The 22,329-nt window shown below is 42.4% G+C and overlaps 1 protein-coding gene across 5 annotated transcripts in view; it reads left to right on the top strand.

The window, feature by feature from the left end:
- ACADS (acyl-CoA dehydrogenase short chain) overlaps positions 1–16,429 on the top strand; it is an 82,854-nt gene extending 66,425 nt beyond the window's left edge. For all 5 annotated transcript variants that reach the window (XM_085636034.1, XM_085636029.1, XM_085636030.1 and 2 more), the window contains exons 7-10: positions 5,298–5,435; positions 9,734–9,829; positions 10,927–10,983; positions 15,339–16,429. In XM_085636034.1, the coding sequence (XP_085492160.1) occupies positions 5,298–5,435; positions 9,734–9,829; positions 10,927–10,983; positions 15,339–15,491 (444 nt within the window). In that variant the 3' untranslated portion in view covers positions 15,492–16,429. The remainder of the gene's footprint in view (positions 1–5,297; positions 5,436–9,733; positions 9,830–10,926; positions 10,984–15,338) is intronic.
- Positions 16,430–22,329: the final 5,900 nt, after the last annotated feature.

Genomic DNA, 22,329 nt, shown 5'->3' with positions numbered 1-22,329 from the left:
AGGTTCATGGGTGTACTCTCTCTACTTTCTAATCCCCAAAAAGGACAACTCCTTAAGACCAGTTTTGGATCTGTGTTAAACCTGTACATACTGTCAGAACACTTCCATATGGTAACACTCCAACAGGTGCTTCCACTTCTACAACAAGGCGATTTTGTGTCCACACTATACTTAAAAGACGCATACTTTCACATTCCGGTCCATCCAGCTGATCGCAAATAGCTCAGATTTCTGATAGCAGGCAAACACTATCGGTTGAAAGTACTCCCATTCCGAGTAACTACTGCTCTCAGAGTGTTTACCAAATGTCTAGCAGTAGTGGCTGCTCATCTCAGAATACAACAAATTCACGTCTTCCCGTACTTAGACGACTGGCTCATCAAAGCCAGCACACACCAGAAGTGTCTAAAACAGACCATGCTAAACCTACTCTACCGATTGGGCTTCACCGTCAACACGCAAAAGTCTCATCTACAGCCTTTACAAATACAATCTTATCTGGGAGCCACTCTCAACACTCACACAGATGTAGCCTCTCCTGGTGCAGCCAGAATTCGCAATATTCAAACTCTGTTATTACGGTTTCAAGCCAATAAAACCTTAACAGCGAAAACTTTTATGTAACTGTTAGGAATGATGGCTTCATGCATGGCAATAGTACCTCGCGCAAGACTGCACATTCGTCCTGTACAGGAATGCTTAGCATGTCAGTGGAATCAGTCACTGTCAATTAACAGATCAGTGTTTGTAGACTGCCTCACTCATCGCTCTATGCAGTGGTGGAATGCACAAAATTGATCAAAATGGCAGCCCTTCATTGACCCTGTTCCACAGATCATGCTAACAGCAGACGCATCTCTCACAAGCTGGGGTGCCGATCTCCAGAATTACACAATTCAGCGTGTCTGGGACAACAAGCACAAACGTATCCACATCAACTATCTAGAGCTTCTAGTAGTATTTCTAGCGCTGAAAGCTTTTCAGTCTCATCTCATAGGTAAAGTTGTCCTAGTTCGCACGGACAACATGACAGTATGTACAAAAACAAGGGGACACACACACTCTCCAGCTGTCACGCCTCTCTCAGACCATCTGGAGCTGGGCAATTCATCACAGAATTCATCTTCTGACAGAACACCTTCCAGGAGTCAACAATCAAATTTCCGACCTCCTCAGCAGAAGGAGGCAGTGAATACACAAGTGTAAACTTCATCTCCAAGTTCTCCTTCCATACTTTCAAGAATGGGTATTCCCACAAACCGATCTGTTTGCTACAGTGGAAAATGCAAAATGCCCACATTTCGCCTCCAGGTTCCTACACCCTCGCTCCAAAGGCAATGCCCTATGCACCAATTGGTCAAAGATGTTTGCCTACACTTTTCCGCCTCTACCACTTCTTCTGTTTCTGGCTCGAAAGCTCAGGCAAACTTCGCTCACACTGGTTTTGGTAGCTCCCACATGGGCCCATTAACCATGGTACACCACTCTTTTGGAACTCTCAGTAGTTCTGCATCAAAAGCTGCACCTCAATTCCAGCCTTCTCACTCAGAACCGTAGATCAATCAGACACCCAAACCCCAAGGAGCTCAACTTAGCGATTTGGTCCTGAAATCATAGAGTTTGGATACCTAGATTTACCACTAAACTGAATGACCATTCTTAAAGAAGCAAGAAAGCCCACTACCAGAGCTTGTTATGCAGTTAAATAGAAACGATTTGTTATCTATTGTAATAACAACATTAATCCTCTAGATGCTTCTGTTCAAAACTTTGTTACCTTCTGCACCTACAGCAAACTAATCTAGCTTACACATCTATTCAATTGCACCTTGCAGCAGTAGCTGCATATTTACAAAATAGTCAGCATTTATCCTTGTTCAAAGTCCCTGTGATTGAAGCATTTATGGAAAGCTTAAGGAGAGTAATACCACCCAGAATACCTCCGACACCGGTATGGAATCTCAACATTGTACTTGAAAGGCTCATGGGTCCACCCTTTGAACCATTACACAATTGTCCTTTACAGTTCTTTTCATGGAAGGTTGCCTTCCTCATTGCAATCACTTCATTCAGGAGAGTTGGTGAGCTACTGGCATTAACCTTGGAAGAACCCTTCTTTAAGCTTCATAAAGATAGAGTAGTTCTTCGCACCAACCCAAAATTCATACCTAAAGTAGTTTCTACTTTTCATATTAACCAATCAGTTGAGTTACTTGTGTTCTTCTCTCAACCTGATTCTGTAGCAGAACGGGCTCTTCACACACTTGATGTCAGAAGAGCGTTATTGTATTATATAGAAAGGACAAAAGATTTTCGTAAAACAAAGCAACTGTTTGTAGCATTTGCACCACCTCACAAGGGCAATCCTATCTCTGAATCTGGAATTTCACAATGGATTGTCAAATGCATTCAAACTTGCTATTCAAAAGCTAAAAGATCATTATTTATACCCCCTAGAGCTATCTCACTCAAAATAAAATAGGGACATCTATGGCCTTTTTATGTAACATTCCTATTGCTGACATCTGTAAAGCAGCAACATGGTCCACACCACACACATTTACCAAACACTATTGTGTGGCTGTATTAGCACGCCACCAAGCCAATGTAGGGCAAGCAGTGCTAAAGACACTTTTCAGACAACTGCAATATCTACTGGTCAGCCACCGCTTTGGGAGAATACCACTATATCGTCTATGCAAAGCATGTCTATCTACAGCACACATGCCTCAAACGGATTATGTTACTACCCATGTAGAGCTGTATATTCACATGCGCACTCCCACCTCTCCGGAAACCTGTAGTTGTTGCAGTTCTCATTATTTACATTACATATGCAGGGACATCTCTTTACTACACTCACTCCAGTCTCACCATCTTACGAGAAAACAATCTAACAATGGAGTCAATGTCCATGCGCACTATCACCGAAAGGAGGTGTCACCTTACCTCGTGACTGGAAAGACTTCTTCGAAGAAAAACAACTTGCAAACATCCGGACCCAACAGTAGATGGGAAGGAGTATGCAAAGCATGTGAATCTACAGCTCTACATGCCAAGAACAGATGCTTACTGGGTAAGTAACGTAATCCTTCTAGTCTGCTCCCCTACCGAGCCAATGTTGGTAAGTACTGAGAATGTGAATAGGGCGAATATGGAACTGCACTTGCGCATAGTTCGTGGTCTGAATAGATGTGTTCCCTTTCTGTGTGGATGCTCCATGATTATAAAAAACAGACTGAATCTTCACATTAGAGGAGAACCAAGTGTTAATGTGTATTGCAGTTATTATGATGCAAGGGAAACAATACTGTCGCACAACAGAAAGATAGTTTCTCACCTGACTGCATAAGTAGAAAACTGCAATGGCCTTGGTCTGGCTCTGATTGTATTGGTATTTCTGAACTGGCACTTTGTATCAAAATGCTATGTTCTGATTTGTTGCTGTCTAGGCAAAATCTTTCGGGGAGTGTTAGCTCCTTGTATTTATCCCTTGCAGATGTGTGGAAAGCTGGTGAGAGGAAGGCTTCCTTTTCTGTTGGCATATGACACACACTGTCAGTGTGTCCGTGAATTTTTCCCAGCAGCTATGGGAATTCAGTGCCTTTTTCCACAGCCACAGATTTAGACATACACTCCTGGTGTCCTCTAGTAAAGCAGCTGGTTTCCCCTGATGCCCCACCTCCAGTCAGCTGGTAGAGGACCTGGTGTCATGGTAAAGAAGTAGTAGTTTGATTTGTTTTTGGATGTCTGGCCTCTATCCAGACAACTTGTCTGCAACTGGCATCAGTGGCAAAAATCTCCTAATTACACTAAACAGTTCAGACACTTTGCTCGAATCCATACCTTCTATCATTCCCTCTTTGCCTCCTGCCCCAATATAAACAGTGTAACTACTAGCTGACTGCCAGAGAGAAGCAGAACCTTTCATGCCACCAGTAAAGAAGTTGTAAACTGGCTTATTCCTGACTCAATAGCGTAAGAAAGAGCCACTTCGTGATAACAAATTGTCTGAGAAAGGGTCCGTTAGGATTGACCAGATATATAAAAAATTGGGCAAGTCTTTGATCCTGGTATTTCAGAACAGTGCTTGTTCCTCACCTTTTTGTAATAGTGAAGGACTTTAATGGCCTCTAAAATACCTCTTCCTCGTTCTGTTCCTTCACCAAAGAGATTTTGAAGGCCTGCCTAAAATTAGAACAATTTAAAGCCATCCCCTGGTTGTCATAAGTAAGATAATCTTTTTTGAAACTAGATCTTCCCTATTTCTTTTTTTCTCCAAATGAACTTTCTGGAAGTGCAAAAGATATGACGAAAACAGCTTTATACCATCATAGAACCCAGTTGAGATTTTGCAACCGATATTTTTCAGCCTCAATTTCGCACTATTTTGGTTTTAAACAAGAGGCGGGGTTGAACTCTATATCCTTTGGGTCATTTATATAGAACATAGGTTCTACCTTAGCTGTTTTAGATTAGGCACGGTCCACTTTTTGATAGCTTACCCCAACATGGTTCATGGTTTCACAGCTTACCCCTTTGTCCCTGCGATGGCATCGCAAAACAATCTCTTGTCCAATTTGTTTTTCTGCAGGTTTTATTCTCAACCCAGAAGGTCTTTTCTACGACCCATGCTGCTGTCATTCGGGGTTAGAAGCCATAATGTCAGCTTATCCCGTCTTTTACGACTCAAACCAATATATTGTTGCTTTGCTATTACTAGCTTTATCTGTGGGGCTTTGAAAATTAGAAATTCTCAGAAATAGAATTGGCTCAACATAGCTGCTGCATTTTCAACATTCGGTATCCTTATACTGCATTTTAAGTATTGACCCTTCATAATCTTATGTATTTTTTATAACTGATTCTTTTTCCAGGTTGTGTGTGTAGCTTATTATAATACGTTTTTCTCTAGTGGTATGCTTTTCGCCATTTCGGTGTTACGTAGCCCCAAGTAAAACAGACTGATAATTTTGTCTGACTTGTTTCCGGACCGACATCCTGAGTAACTTGGCAAACCCTTTATGGGATCTTGTATGGACTATTTTGAGGTTTTCGTTTTCTCAGGTTTGTCTTAATCAAATGGTATTTTATTGCAATGAAATGCTGTAAAACGTACTCCGTTTTATTTTATGCTTTTGCACTGTGACCTTTATTTTATTGTGTGTTTTATATTTATCCTGTTCAATTTTATGGTTCCTTTAAACTGAATAAAGCTGTATGACAGGCTGTCCGACCTATTACAGTACATTAGGAGCACTGACCTCTGTATTTCTTTACAATTCTTTTCTCAACAGCAAACCCTGGACTCTGGCAGGATTGGCATTGCCTCGCAGGCCTTAGGCATCGCACAGGCTGCCCTTGACTGCTCTGTGGATTATGCAGAGAAGAGACTTGCCTTTGGATCATCCATCAGCAAACTGCAGGCTATTCAGGTGAGTTGCACATCGAAGTATTTGTTTGAGTGTTTTCTGTGCTGTCCATTGATTGGTGTCGGGGTTGTAGGGTGTTCTCGTGTTATCATTTGGGTTGTGTATTAATGGCTGTATAGGCTGTGTAGGAATTTAATTGAATTGAATGGATTGCTTGTAAAGCGTTTACTATTGCCCAAAGACATATTGGCCCTAAAACTCATGTCCAGCTGTAGTGGGCTCAGCTGCAAAGAGCTTTAAGGACTCTTCTAATTGAGCAATGATTTCCCCAGCATGGAAATGGAGATGGAGCGAGGGAGAGCATTCTAGTGGGTAGGAACTCTTAAAGAGAGTTCTCGTCCTCCTGTCCTTGCTTCAGTAAAGTGAGGAACAGCCAACAGTGGTAATGAACTGGATCTGATGAAATGCTTAGGGGAATATCTGGGCAATAAAGTTCGGAGAAAGACCAGGCCAGACTCATAAAAATCCGTATGACATAAGCAATGCATGTATAGTACAAGGGAAACACTAGGGACCTGGGCTTTCAGTAATATTTCAATGCACAATGGTCCCTATCATAACAGTAGTATTGTGAGATGGACAGATATTATATATTGAGACTTGTTTTATTATAAAATATAACGTATATAGAAACAGGATCAAAATCTACATGGAATTTCAGTGGGGCGGAGAAAACAGTGCTTGGTGATCAAACGATCTTTGTACTTGTACGCAAAGTGTAAATTTAGATGCATCACAAGTCAAAAGTACAGTCACGACTTGTGATGCATATACATTTACACTTTGCACAGTAGTATACCAATTGTTTGAGCACCGAGCACGGTTTCCTAACCCCACTGAAAATCCATGTAGATTTAGTCTGTCTCTGCTGTACATGTTCAAATTTTTATTAAAACGTGTCTTAATATTCAATATGTGTTCATCTCACAATGCTACTGCTACCATAAGGACCACTGTGCTTTGAAATAATATGACGGATGCAAAGCACCTTAAAGTGAATACTGTTTAAGACTGGGTGCCAGCGTAGTGATCACCAAGGGTCCGAGATAAGTTGGACGGCCATATTCTGAGTGCCATACAATTTGCGATAGAAGAGACTAGAAGACCTAGATAACAAGCTTTAGCATAATCTAGTCTAGAGTTGGTGGATACACTAGCCACCAGTACTTTCAAAGGGGAAGAAATAAATGGAAGAATGTTCTTCATGAGTCGGGTTTATGGAAACGTAGAGAGGCCCCTGAGCTAATCTTCGAAGAGGGATTGCAATCTCCCACTAGTGGAGGAGCATTTCCAAGAGAGGCAGGCAAGAGTGCTGAGGACTAAGACGGATTACTGCTTAACACCAGTACTTCAGTTTTTGGCCCATTTAGTCTCAAGAAATTACCATTCATCCAATGCAGAATGTCCTGGAGGCATCCTGTCATGCCTTCCTGGAGTTCAGAGAAAGGTTTGTTGAGTCTTTAAATCAGCTGGGTATCATCAACTCCGAGAATAACCCTAAAATCATAGGTCTGTATATTATTAGGAAGAGGACCCACAGGTGTTGCTTGTGACATAATTTGGGGCTTATTCACAAGCTGCATTTTGTTGAGTATAAAATTGTACTACTCACCTACTACAAAGTGCTATTCATAGACCTACAGGTGGAGATGTGCCTTGCCTATCTTTTCTGTAAGTGGTGATCACTGCACACATTGTTATACATTTTAGTGGTTAATGTGGGCAAGACAATGGAAATTTTCTGTAAAATGGGGAATATTTACTAGCAAATGGGAACGGTTTAGGGGAATTAAAAGCGGTATTTAGGGAGGGACATGCTGATGCAAATTCCCATCTTAAGTCCCAGACAATTGCTACTCACAAACTACACTTCTAAAGTTACCATAGCCCTTCATTTGTCAAAATGGGCTCAAATGTAATCCACTACACAGCAAGGAGCTACAGAGGGATTCAGATCAGATTGCCCTCCACTCACAGTAATCAACAACAACAAAAAGACCTGATCTGCTTGGGCACGCAATTCTGTTCACGTTCTGAGTGGGAATGGGAGATTACTTTCTCCTTTATCAACAACCCTTCAAATTGTATAGGTATTGTCCCTACTCAAACTCGCCCTCTCATCTTGATTCTTTTTTTATTTTTACCCAAAAGAATTTTTAAAAAGAAGAAAAGGAACCAACCTCTGAGTCGCCAGTCACCATGTTCAACTAGTATACCCTCCACTTTAGCAGGTATATACCACACAACAATGTGCACCAATATAGATGAAAAAATGAAAAAAATGCGATAAACGCAAGGCAGCACCTCACGTGCGCACCACCAGAGGAGCTTACTGGTTATTTATTACCAGTTATGCCCAAGTTTCTCATCATTGGTCACTACCTTGCAAAAAATAATAAATATTGTGGGTGTCCAGAAAACCAGTGAATATGTGTGTAATGATCACACAATATAACCCCGTGAAATTAAAATTGAGATAAGCCACACTGTCACCACAGAGCTACTTTTATTCTCAACTCGTGGGCTTATTCAAAATAAAAACCAACTGCATGTTTGCAGACCATGTAATGATGGCCCAACATATTCACTGGTTTTCTGGACACCCACAATATTTATTCTTTTTTTTGCAAGGTACTGACCAATGATGAGAAACGTGGGCATAACAGGTAATAATTAACCTGTAAGCTCCTCTGGTGGTGCGCACGTTAGGTGCTACCTTGCTTTTCTCAATTTTTTTTTCCTTTTTTTTTCATCTATATTGGTGCACATTGTTGTGTGGTATATACCTTTTAAAGTGGAGGGTATTCTAGTTGAACACGGTGACTGGTGACTCAGAGGTTGGTTCCTTTTCTTCTTTTTTTAAAAATATTTTGGGTAAAAAAAAAAAAAAGAATCAAGATGAGAGGGCGAGTTTGAGTAGGGACAATACCTATACAATTTGAAGGGTTGTTGATAAAGGAGAAAGTAATCTCCCATTCCCACTCAGAACGTGAACAGAATTGCGTGCCCAAGCAGATCAGGTCTTTTTGTTGTTGTTGATCAAATGTAATCCAGCCCACCACACATGCCAACTCATAGGTACTGTAATACATTCCCATAGAAAACAATGCAAATAAAATAACCATAGGAGCGACTGAAAAGGTATACTTTTACAAATGCAGTCCAAAAAATAATCTTTTTAACTTTTATTTAGAAAAAAAAAGATTAAACATAATTTAGATTAATTCAACACATTGAAAAAAATTACTACGTATTAAATAATAAAAATGTTAGTGAGGGTGGCATTTTTTGTATATGTATAACTTAAAATGTTTATAATAATGAATGTACATTTAGTTGGCGCTGTGATGTAAAAATACATATGTGTTCTGTGAGTAAATATTCAAAATTATTTTACAGTTAAATTAGCCGTTGACATATTTTTATATTGTTTAAAGAATATTAAACTTTTATAATTTTCCCTATAGTTTCCCATAGGGAGATCCCCTATGTCTGCAAAGATACTAGTCCTAGCTTTACTCCTGTAACTTACTCCTTTTGTAGGAGGCTGCACATACTGATTTTAGGGAGTTGAGACCTGTAACCCAACTCTCGGAAATGCTAAATAGCAAAAAAGTGTAGTGATACACCTGGAAGTAGTTGTAAATACAGATGAGTAAACGTTCACATGTATAGTACCTATGTGAGTAGGCCACTTTTTTATCAAGCCTTAGGGCCCTTGTCTTTGTGTAGTGGATTTGGGAACTATTGAACAGCTTAGTACGGGCCTTAACACCGAATTGATTGATAGACTATCTCAAACTAGATTGAGAAGAGTGAATGAGTAAACTGACAATCCGTGACCTAGATTTTAAAGTCTCAAAGACTGTGGTTGGGTTTTGTTGCTGTTTTTTTCGATTATTCTGCTAATGCTCTCTCAGGTCTTATCTTGCATTTTGAATGCACCAGTTCTGGTGTCCTTGGTGTAGGGATGCTCTGCAAATTCCCTTTTTATGGTCAGTGGCAGATGTGGAGGTGCTTCCTAGATCCACCTCGAAAGTTGGTGTGGAGCTGGATGGCTGGATATTGTAGAAGTTCTGGTGTTAAGAAATGTTTAATGACCCAGCAATGATGTCTGGATTTAGGTAGGAGATCTCCCCTTAGGTTTTAGTTGGTGTCAGGTTTGGGGGAACTCTGGGGCTGACCTCTTGCAGTTGTCTTGTTTGTAGGTAGGTACTGTCCTGCTGCCCTCTTATGGTGGCTGTCAGGTTCTATGGGTGTTTGTGGTCTTCATGTCTGTGACCCTGTGCTTTTTGTTTCAGTTTAAACTGTCAGACATGGCTCTGGCCCTGGAGAGCGCTCGCCTGCTGACGTGGCGAGCAGCAATGCTTAAGGACAACAAAAAGGCCTACACTAAGGTATGGAATCCCGGGAACACAGTGAACTACCACCCCCTCTCCCACCACAAAGCGCTGCTACTCTTCTCCACAATGGCCTATGTCCTGCCACTCCCCTCGGACACTGCAGCTCTTTCTTTACAGTGTCATATGCTTGCTCCATTGAAGAGCCTCAGTGCCCACAGCCCGCAGAATCCTGCAGCACTTTCCTCCCAGTATCTTGTGTTTCCTCCATTGACGCGGCCAAGTATCACCCACTCCCCTCTGAATGCTATGGTGCCTATTCCATAGTAATATATGGTTGCTTCATTAAAGAGCCTTAATACCACCCTCTTCCCTAGGAGCGCAGTAGCGCCTCCAGTCTCTGAATGTGTGCCTCCTCCATGAGGTGTTACCGTGCAATCATTTGTGTTACCAGCTACTGTTGAGTGCCTTCTCATTGCTGAGATGCCAGTGTCACCCACTATGACAACTATTTTCTTTTCTTTAACTGCTTAGTATAGTACTACTAACTAGTCGATTTCCCATGATGCTTTTCTGTTCAACCACATGTCCATCCCTCTCACAACTTTGCCTTTCCTTTGCCGATAGGGCATTAAGGCATTTGTCTTTGAGCAGCTGTGTCCCCTTTTATAGCGCCACCCCGTCAAGTGCCCCGCTGTACCACCTCCAAGTGCTGCAGCAGCATCACCTGTTCTACTTTTTAGACTTGAGGTGTCACCAATCTAAGAGGATTTGCCCTCTGAGAGACAGAGGAGAACTCTCCTCCTTTATCTGCACTTCCTTATCTCTTAGCACCGTGATGAGTAAGGACTATTTCAACATCCACCCATTGTTTCTGCACCACAGGGTTGTATTTACACTAACCATTCTCTCTTTTTGTGGTGGATGTTATGAAATAACAAATAATGCGGAATACCACATTCCTTTATTTGAAACTCAATAAGCAGAACTTCCGCCATTGGTGTTAGCTAGGGGTCAAGCTGCATCCGCCAGGAGGACAAATAACAAACAATTCAACAGAGAAATATATGATATTTGGGGGATTCGTTTGAATGTTATTCTGAAGAAGATGCACTGGAATAAATGTTCACTTTTTGGTCTCCTGTGTTCTTTAGGAAGCTGCCATGGCGAAGTTAGCTGCATCAGAAGCTGCAACAGCCATTTCTCATCAGGTAAATACTCTGGCTTCCTAAGGTAGATAAATAGGTGTGAGAAGATTGACAAAAACATATCTGGCCCCTTTAAGTTGCTAAATTATTAAACAAGAACTCTATTTTTCAATTGTGTGCAACTTAGCTTGCATACTATCTGAGCCTGGTTCTTGGTGGAAATGTAGTGGGTCAATCAACAGATTGGTGTGGAAGAGGAACACTTTCTGACAGAAATAATTTCTCTTCACATGTTAACGCCAGATGCTTCAAATGCTGCATAATTTATTTATTTTTAATGTATTTGAAACATTTTATATAGCACAAACGTGATCCTTGCAGGTATCGGAGCGCTTTACAAGTGGATGAAGGCACAGACATATAGATCAGTAAAACATGGTCTGTATACATATATGACAAGAGAAATATTTACTCATAAAAGGGAAATTCTGAAGGTCTATTCTAGAAATGTGTTCATAAATAAAAATGTGATTTCTTTCTTGTAAGATGTATTTGAAGGGATCATTCTCATTTCAGAGGGGAGAGAGTTCCAAATACGAGGGGCAATGCCAGAGAAAGCTCTATTGTAGGTTTTCTTCCTGAAGAATCTCTGAACTTTAGTTGTAAGATGTTGGGGCCACCCAGTTCAAACTTCTTAGCGGGATAGCTTGGGGTATTGAAGTGTAGAGCTTTGTGAGTCAAGCATGCAATTTTCAATTGAATTCCTGCTTCGTAGGGGAGCTAGTTGTGGGATGTTCCTTTTTGATCCTGTGATGAGTCTTGCAGCAGAGTTAAGGGAGGCCCTTAATGGGGCTGTTGTGGATCTGGGCAGGCTGGAGAGGGTTGCGCTTCCATAGTCCAATCTGGGAATCAGGAGGGCTTGCACAGCAGACTTGAGGTCTTTTTTGGGGGGGGGGGAGGAGGACGGGTTTTAGTTTTCTTAAATATCTTCATTTGGAGGCTTGCTCCTTTAGTAGCGGCACTAAAGTGCTTCTGCATAATGGCAAGAACTGAGCACTTAATCCGCTACAAAAATACTAAATCGCTTAAATGGTCTTACAGAGTCAGTATTTCTAGTCTTTCTGCGAGTTAATTTTTGCAAGATGAATTGCTTCTATTTTGATGTCCTAGCAGCATGGAATAACAGTGTTTGGAGTAATGCCTTTTGAAAACTAAAGAAGAAAGGGACCTCAGAACACTTCATAGCTGTAATATGTATTCATAGTGAGGGTAAAGTCCAACCTGTCTAATGTTGCTATGCACCCTCCTGAATTCTATACACGCAAGATGTTGTAGGCTGTATATAGTCAACATACTCGAAACTACATTGCAGTATTCATACACCAACTGCTGCCGACATGTCGAACCAATGAGGAAAAATGCTGCCTGAGAGGTTTATATTGTAAGAGTTAACAAAGTACCCTATCCTTTCAAGGCTCCAGGAACTTCTGTTACCCATGATGCCTCATACTGGCTGTTGCTGCGCAGTCAGTTCTTTCTGAAGCGAATAGTGGAGCCTAGATATCTGGGAGAGGGAGAGATTCCTCTTTGAATATGTCTGAGGTTTGTGGGGGGAACGGAGAGAAAGCCTGGATGGCATCTTTCTGTGTGTGATGGTACCCGCTGTTTAGCAGCAGAGATTTACTTTGTGCTGGTAAAGAACACAATGGCGTTTTATTTTTGAAGGGAGGTGGGTTTAGTGAATATAAAAGTGCCGGGCGTTCCCAGAGCAGTTGAATTGGAAAAGTGCTCCAGGAACACAGTGATGCCTGCCAGTAGATCAGCATAACCCACATAATCTGTAAAAGAAAGTATATTTATTTGGCTTAGAAGCGACTAGATTAAGTTTGCTGCACAAGCCTCTACCCGACCACGCTGCTGTAGTGCAGTACAGTATGATCCAGAAGCCTTCCTTCACCAGCGTCACAGTTGTGATGCAAAGGGCACGCGGACATGGCTGCCTGACCTGAGGCCCGTAAAGCACAGGCAGCCTGGGCCAGGACATTTCCCAACCGGACCTCGTCCATGGGAAGGATTGGAAGGTTGCCTGCCGCCTTAGATAAGTGACAGTGGGCTCCACTGGCACAAATGACCTACTGCCAGTGTCACCTGAGACTGCACAGCTGAACAGGGAAGAAAATCTCCATCCTGTTCCTAGTTAACAGAACCTGCACTATGTGACAGTAGATTTTTTAAAATAAAAGTGCCACCAGAATGGTGTGAGTATCTGATTTAGAAGATTCATCTCAGCAGAGCCACAAAAAGTACACGTGGTGCATGCAATTTCTGATTTATTTATTTATTTTTGGATCTATGTGATTTCTGAGTCTTCCAATGTTTTGTATCCAGCAGAGGACTTTAATTCGTCCTCTTTCCCCTCTTCCACCTGAACAAATAGAGTTTATATCACCAACTCCTCGGTATTCTACAGATGATGTGGGTTTTACATGAGTTATTAATAGCTTCCTCTTGATCAGCACTTGTTCTTTGATATCTGTAAGATTGTTCTCAGGGTCCTCCTGTGTTTCACATTAATATCTAAGGGCCTGCACCATAACACAGCTACCACTAGCCGTTCTTGGCCATGTCTACAATCTGTACCTGTTTCTGTGTCAAGAAGCTACCTCCACAATTTCTTCTGGCTAGGAAAAAAGTGTAGAGAATTCTCAGTCTGAAATGGTGTCCATTGTTCGCATCTTCATTTAACTCAAAACCACTGTCTATACTTACTCCAGTACCAATTGATCATATTCCTCAAGCTAAATTGTACCATTGACAAAGTGCCTTCTTGTCCTTGTACCCCAAACAAATAAAGGATGGAAATGCAATCAGGCTTGATATTAGACCAATGTGAGCCCTTGCATCCAACAGAACAATTTTACTAATTTAACAGCAAACTTGCATATACATTATCCTTTAACCATCACTAACATCTGTTTTTTATCCTGATGTTCTTTAAACTCCCCATCATCTAACAATCTCAGCAAGTCCTCACATCTGCTTGAATCGTGCCCCTGAGGTAAAACGGAACAAACTTCTCCAACTTGCCGGGCGGTTACCAGGCATCATTTTAATGCAACCCATTTCAAATTGAAATATTGCATCCGTACCTCTATCATATAACCATTACATAAATAATGCCATCATTTCATAATGCAATTGGTGGGATTATGCTCACCTTCGTGTCATTATTTGCATTAAGACCTTCTGTTAATTAGTAAAATGTACATCCTATTTCAGAAGTACAGGCGGTGGAGCTTGATGCTCCTCCACTCACTGCCTGAAAACAAATGAGCCCACAGATTGAGGCGCTTGGAATGTAGTTTTACAGTTAGATTTACTGCTCCTTCTGAAACGAATGCGTGTTTACCTGCCAAGGTTTCCCAGTCCGACCTTGGGGAATATTCAATGCATATGAATCTGAGACGATACCAATGCTGACGAGGTTCAGGTCTGGAGCTGTTCTTACTCCGAGGCCTGCAGCGTGGACGTTCACTGACAGGGTGGCTACTCTGATAGACCTCATGCCATTCAGCTACCCACACTGCTGACTTTGAGATGCAGTGCTAACTTCCTGTGACAACATAGTTTATCTGCAGACTGCAGTGACAGTTTCCTGTCACACGTTATTTGCTCGTTTGCCTCCTTTACTAATTTTTTTGTGAAGTGCAGGTTGCTCTGAGGCCTCTGGTGCTGATTTCCTAACACAGATTAGTTAGTCTGTGGGTTGCTGAGCTAACTTCCTCACTGTCTAGTTCCTGTATGGAGTGCAGTGCTAACTTCCTGTGACAAACTGGTTATCCTGTGGTGACCTCCAGCCGTGCTTTTATTTGATATACTGGTTACTCGATGTCTTCCGGTGATTATTTCATATCCCAGGCGATTACACATCCTGTCACTGACTGGTAACTTTCCGTTACAAATTTGTTAACCTTTGGCTGCCCCAGGTGGTTACTATGTAGGCTGAAGTATCAATTTCCTTTTGCACGGTGGTTATTCTGTGGCCTCCAGTGCTGATCTCCTGACACGTTCAAGTTATGAGTGCTATGCTGATATTCTGCTCTGGCTGCGGTGCTAACTTGCTGTGACAGACTGGTTAGTTACCGTCTGGTGACCTGCAGTGCTCTGGTACTCTTTGACTCCAGTGCTAATTTCCTGTAACTCGCTGGGTAATCCGTGGTGATTTGCAATCACATGCAGTCTGGGTTCCCATCCACGACTGGCCTCTGAACAGTGTCTTTTAATTATTAAATAAAGGCTTGCTTCTGTGCTTCTTGACAGTTTCCTTTCCATCCTTACTTGTTTGTTCATGCTCTCCGCTCTTTACTTCGCTTCATGTTGTATTGAGATGACGCTGTCTTGGCTCTACCCTTTTTCAGGCTATTCAGATCCTGGGAGGAATGGGCTACGTCACAGACATGCCAGCAGAGCGACACTACCGGGATGCTCGTATCACAGAAATCTATGAGGGAACCAGTGAAATACAACGGCTGGTCATTGCTAATCAGCTGCTGAAGGACTATCGTAGCTAACTATGAACTAAGAAGAATATGGGCCACCATCTAAATGTGGCTCCCTCACACCGCCCCGGAGGACCGAGGCAGGGGTCGGTTCCCTGAAGCTCTGAAGATAATCACGCACAATATCGCGACTCCAGAACCGTGGGAAGCTGTTGATTTGCACTTCTAATCTGAATTCAGGCCTTTTTTTAATTTGCTGATAAAATGTAGGGAAAGGATGACCCTCAAAATGTGTAACCTCTTTCAGCAGGTTACAAGCTGTGCTGAGTGTTTTAGCATCTGTGGTGATTCCTGGTTTCCACAAAATATACTCCGAGATAATGAATGTAGTGTTGTCATATCAGAAGCACGTAAGAGGGTTGGTTAATTAATTGAAGGACCCTCTGTCAGCATCTGATTGCCTCATACAGGAATGTGGGTGAGAGGGATACCTTACCCCAGTCCTTTCAGCACCATTTCTGTGCCTTATTCAGTAATGCTGCATTTGTTACTCGGGGATGTGATGATCCATAGGGTGGAAAACACCGGGTGATTTATTGAGAAACTGCTACATTTGGAAGGCCGGATTGGAGATTGTAGAGCTATGTTCCTGGTTTTGACTTTTGTTCTGACTTGCCAGGTTTTAACACCGTAATGCAGTCTTTTTACCGTTGAACGCATACCACCGATCAGTCTGACATGCATATTCAAATATATAGTGAAAACTGAATTGTGTTCTCACCACAATTGTCTTCTTTTCTAAAGTGAATAGCAGCTGCGTTATTACAGACACAGTAAAACGCCTCAGGGGAAGTATCTGCAAGTAGGTACATGCATAGAATTCACACTTGTTGGTATTATGAACTTTTGTAACGTGAAAGAAACAGCTATGTTCTATTGTGCTTTACCAAGATTGTATTCACACAGAAGATTGACGTAAGAATTAAATTAAAATGAGTTCTGAGAATTTACACGCAACGTTTTTGTGAATGATCAGTTCAGTTGGAGCCTTGTTACATGTGTGCTGTTGGTCTGGTGTGATAATTCTGAACCTAATATTTACAATACAGGTACATAGCAGGTGGACATTTTGCTCACAGTTTTGAGTTCTAGAACTTGAAATGGCGATAATGAATGAATGATTGAAACACATTTGTTATAGCGCAGAACAGCTACTCAGACGAGTGTCCGGGCGCTGAGAGAAGCGGTTAGGGGAGAAGCAATGGTACGCTGCTAAGTTTTAAGAAGCCACGTTTTCAGGGGTTTCTTGAAGACTGAGATATCTGAAATGGAACGTAGGGCGGCTGGGAGTCTGTTCCGATATACTTATTGTTCAAGTTTCCCTTTGTCCTAGATGTATATAGCCAAGGTTTGTGCTTTTTCCAGTACAGTTTCTTTTAGATTTGATCTTGCACAATTTGTGCAGACAAGCACTTTTGTGAGGGTGACGGGACGGGATGGGGGAAATTAATGTCCTACATAGAATGAGCACCAATCGAAAATGCAACATTTTGATTGAAATTGTATTAGTGAAACGGGTTGTTTTTTCACTACAGACTTGAAGCTGCATTAGTGAAATGTACAAAGCAATGAAACAGTGAGCCTATATAGCAGCCGCACCTCCCTCCTTATTCCCCAGAAGAAGTCCAAATATACAATATAAAGAGCAACGTTGCATGCACCTCCACTGCACCCGCTGTTTACAAGGAGCTATCCGAGGATCCAAAAAGTTGAACATAAAAATGTGAAGTGCACTGCCAGGGCTGTACAGGCCGTGGCGGGCACCAGGGGTTCCCCTGGTGGCCCACCAGGGTGGAGGCTGGGTTTGGGCACCTGGGGGGGTGTTTTTGTTACGGGGTCGGCATAATCGGCCCTCTGTAACAAAATCGGCCAAAACCAGCCCTAGCAAACAGCTCAGCCGCACACCTGAGCAGTTTGCCAGGGCCGGTTTCAGCTCCCAGTCTGGCCCTGTGCACAGCACAACCAAAGGTTCTCAGAAAGTTAGTCAATTTTTTCCATATTGCATCCAAGTAATTTCTTATAGAAAAAACCCCAGAACAGCCAGCGCGTTTTGTCCACTACATGTGGACTTCATCAGGGCTGTAAGACATACAAAAACACAGTGTATAATACATAATATTAAAACGAAAAATAGCACATATACACAATTAAAAAACATATAAAAACAATTGCCTCAGAGGTGCATACAGGGACCTGACAAAATAGAGCATATGAGAGTAGAGTGTTAGGGCACCACATAAAGGTAAAGATAAAGCATCTCCGAATAATTCATAAGTGCTTGTTGTTTGAATAATTCCATGGATAACAGTTGGACAGAAAAGTGTAGAAATATTGTCAAGTCGGGCAACATCAATCGATGTAGCCATCAATTTAATATACTCCATTGCATGATATTTTAGAATCCAACAAGAAATATACTGACGTGTTTAAAGTGGCGAGTTTCTACTTCACAAAATTATTCTTCAGTACAAATCCTTCTAAACCATGTATCCTGCTAAATACTACCCTGGTATCCATGATACTTGTACGAGATTGCAATATTAATCAAATGCCTGAAGTAATGAGTATATAGAAATAGACGCAGCGTGAAAATAAAAATACGAAAGAGAAGCCACCTATATACCCTGTGAGAGGCAAAATAAGTATTAACACATCAAGCAGGAGAGGAGGGTTATAAAACATACCATAATTATTGTCATTTATCGTATTAAGACCTGAAGCCTGCGGAAAATCATGAAATGGGACTGTATGGATTCCTGGTATGGATATTAGTCTATTCTTCCTTAAATCCCCATGTATTTAAGTGCAAGCAAGGCTCATCAAGATCCCTGAATTTGTAGCAGGGAGGAACCTGCAAACGATTGTACATAAATTATAAAATGACTTGCTTATATAGGGATATTGTATTACAAAGTCAAAAAAATGAAAATAAAAATAAGAATCAAAATGCACTCTATTTACAAAGAAAAATGTTGTGCTAATGTGCACATAGTGTCTTGCACGTAGGGCAAATTCCCTACAATCTATAAAAGAATTAATAATGCCATATAGGACATCACATAGCCCATGCAGTCTGTAGCCATAGGGATTTAGAAAATATTCCCCAACTGTCTTGTCGTTGTGAAATAACACATGGGAAGCAAAGTGATCCATGTAAGCAGTTTGGACAATATGGAAAGCCATCAGAGACCCAATTCAAAGTCCACTCTCCAAAAGAAGAAGGCATAACAATTCCCAATGTCCTGCCGAGCCTTTTTAGGTCTCGCTCTCGAGACCTATTGTCGCCGAGATGCCTCTCAAGGGAGACAGACTGGGGCACGCGCACGCAGTGTTGTGGTTATTGCTGTCTGTGAACGCGCTTCACATGAACAGCATTTGCGCGATGCCTCTCAAGGGAGACAGACTGGGGCACGCGCAGTGTTGTGGTTGTGGTGATTGCTGTCTGTGAACGCACTTCACATGAACAGCATTTGCGCGTTGTTGGAGTAGTTATCGGTAGTGAAAATGCAGCAGGTGCAGTAGCACCGCGCCGAGAGGGTCGCGAGGGACCGCAGCACTCAAATTATGGCTTTTACAACCGAACAAGGGGTGCCCGGGGCCTTGATGCCTTCAGGGCCCACACAGCGCTCTTGCTGCACCACTGCACTAATGCTTCATGTCTTCTTGGTTTAACACATTACACAGGTAGGGTGCTGTGGTAACTTGCGACCCTGCGCAGTGCTGTTCTCTTCGCCTCTGAAGCTGTGTGTCGTGGGCACTGTGGGCTCCTCGGGGGGGGGGCAGCGCTTTCCCTCAGTGACGAAGGCGTCAAAGCTGCAGGAGTTTGGTCTCTGTCACAGCATCAAGGCGGAGAGGGACGGGGCCGGTGAGGAGTCAACAGAGACTCGCAAGGGTCGGTGGCCGAAGCCAAACGGACTGGCTGGGACACATTTAATAATGCAATGTGTGTTTCTACCGAACCCAAGTCTTGGGGAGGACAGGGGAGTGAGTACCAAACCGAAGTTCTACAAAGTTATCAATCAATTATCAAACGCACACAGCTTCAACGGGTTACAACACTGCACATTACCTACCAGGAGGCTGGGATTAGCTTCTTTGAGGTCTTACAGGCGCAGCAGGGTCCCTCAGGTACCAGGGCTTAGTTGCTATAGACCCAGTCTGCCGTGACAGTAGTGCCTATCCCTGGTTACCTCCTACAGTCCCGTGTGCCTCGCCCAGCCACAGACCAATGAGAGGAATGGCGAACACCTCACCGGAAACCAAAACAAGGGCAAGGGGGCGTGGCCTCTCCGGACTCACGCCTGAGCAATCAGGTGGTACCAGTTACACACGCTCTGTCGCTGGCCTAGCACCGGTGACGTCAGCACTCCCATCCTGGGAAAGAATGCTTGGGCCTGGAATGAGGATTCAGCCACTGTGATGGGTGGCACTGTATATCAATTACACGACAGGTACTGGTAAAGATAGATCTCCAGCTCTGGACCCACTGGCACTCGTACTGACACATCTCAAGTGCTGGCGACTGGGAAGCACCGGTTTCGACAGTTGACACTGAGAGAAATTCAAGATGAGAGAAATTCAAGAAACCCGCATGCCATCATTTTTCCATCTTTCTCCTTTCCGCCTTTTGTGTTTTCCTCTCTCATGTTCTGGAATGAAGCCTAATGATGAAAAATGATTCCAGAACCTTACAAACGAGTGCAAGCGGGCTCCACCTGCAACCACCGGCCTTAAATTAGGCACTGACACTAAGCCTAACATTTTGAGACCTATACATAAGGGCAGCCTCACCCATGAATATTTTACAACATTTAGTTGGTTAAGCTAAATTGTCCCTTCAGTCAATAATGAGGCAAGAGCATTTTGCTTGGCTTGCAATTCAAAATATTTCACAAGCAAATTGTCCCGCATAGAAGGAATCAGGGAATTGGCAAAACGGGTGTTGTCTTGAAAAACTTCCAAAACAAGTTAAGTGCATTGGATTCAAATTTATAGAAGCGTTTTTTTAGTTGACAGTGCATTTAATTTGTTTTTCAAAGATCACTGCGAGTAGCCTAGGAAAAGTGTAAAATCTGCAAAAACATATCCTATTTGTCAGATATGTTTAAATTGTGCATTTTGTCACTTGTTTTTCTCATATTGGCGATAAAGATGGCTCTGATCCAACTTCTGGAAATGTGTGTCCTACCCCATTGCAATGCTAGCCACGTCATAGCACCTTTTTAGGTCTCGCCTGAGCCAGCGCTTTAGCGCTGCTCTCGCGAGAGCTTTTGTAAAAGGGGGATTTGGAAGTGCAAACCAGTGCTTTCAGGCCGCCAACTACAGTGCATGTGCGCCGGGCGCGCGCACCATTTGGCAGCCTGCGTGATCATTTCGCGGTCGCTTTGATGTTCTCAGTGAGCCGTGCGGCCACTGAGAACATCAAAGCGGCCGCGAAAGTGCACACCATTTGCCACCCCCTCCCTTATCCCACTTCCCGCTTGTTTTTATTCGTGCAATGGCGACAGCTTGTTACTAAGAGCATGCTTTTCGCTTAACCAGAGACAGTGAGGACATTCACATCAACTATATCAACGCCCAGCAACTTTGCAAGAGGCGGGAATGAGCAGTGTCAGCTGACAGCGCGCATTTAAAAAAGTTAAATGAAAGCATAATTTCTTAAACATAAGCTTTCATGGGATGAATTCCATGCCGGGATGAACAAAAAGTAGCTCTGTGTGGGGCACGCACACTTGGGCGATTGAGCAACCGAGTAACTTGAAATGGTAAAAACAGAAACTTGTGCCAGAGGGCACATTTTTTCAAAGTTTTGCTAAATCGCATTATTCCAAAAGCCTCCCCCTTCCTAAAGTATTAGAGCTGGGGCCGGTGTTTCTACATAGTAGTCGTTTTGTTTTTAATTCCACAATCTACTTGTGGCCATGATTAAAAACAACCTTTCCATTACTGTAAATGCTTGCAACAATAGGTGCGATGGTCATAGTTTACTCTTTCAATCCTCGGTTAAGACTTTTATATAACAACACGCTACGGATTCTTGCAGATAGTTTCAGATTGGCTGGCAGCGGCCTTTAAGAACCTCGTTAGCCTCTGGAAATCAATGTGCTGACGCAGTGCCCCTGAACGGCTCAACATTCCGATCGGTCACAAACTCTTTTGCAATTCTGTACTTGCTGATTTCAGAATAAATGTATTTTGTGTGTCGTGGTTGTTTGCCTTACCTGCCTGATGATTTAGAATTCACATGTTTGCACTATCTACTGCAGAGCTCAAACAAACCTTTTATTTAGCCCACGCTTCTGAGATCAGCCACGTCAGTGGGTGATGACAGCAACACGGATGCCTAACATCAAGCATCATAGGCCGACATCTACGTGCATACACGAACAATCCGTAATGTGCATTTACAATCTAACTTGAAACGTTGAGAATTACTTGGAAAACAAGCAAGAGAAAGGTGAATACATGATATATGTAGTTTCTTCTATAGGTCACTGGGTGGCAGTGTATCTCTTCGTACTGTCTGGCTATTATTGTTCAAAGGCATAACGCTTTGAGGACAATAATTGATGTTTTAGGAGAAATAGCATCCAAGCTCATAATTGAAATAATATAACAAGCAAGAGAACAGTGGACAATAATAGCCATACATTAATTGCTATTTAAAGATCATAACCCAAGCTCTAATGCAAAACGGCAGACAACAGATAATAAGAATGTGCAATGCAATAGGTCTCGCATTTCCGCGAATTTAAGCTATTTATTGGCATTGTAAATGACAATGCCTTTCATTTATGTTTTTATAACGAAAACAAAAATAAAAGGCATTGTCATTTGCAATTTCAATAGC

The sequence above is a fragment of the Triturus cristatus genome, chromosome 11, assembly GCF_964204655.1.
Source record: "Triturus cristatus chromosome 11, aTriCri1.1, whole genome shotgun sequence".
In the NCBI taxonomy this organism is placed as follows: Eukaryota; Metazoa; Chordata; class Amphibia; order Caudata; family Salamandridae; genus Triturus; species Triturus cristatus.
This window is presented reverse-complemented; position numbering and strand designations above follow the sequence as displayed.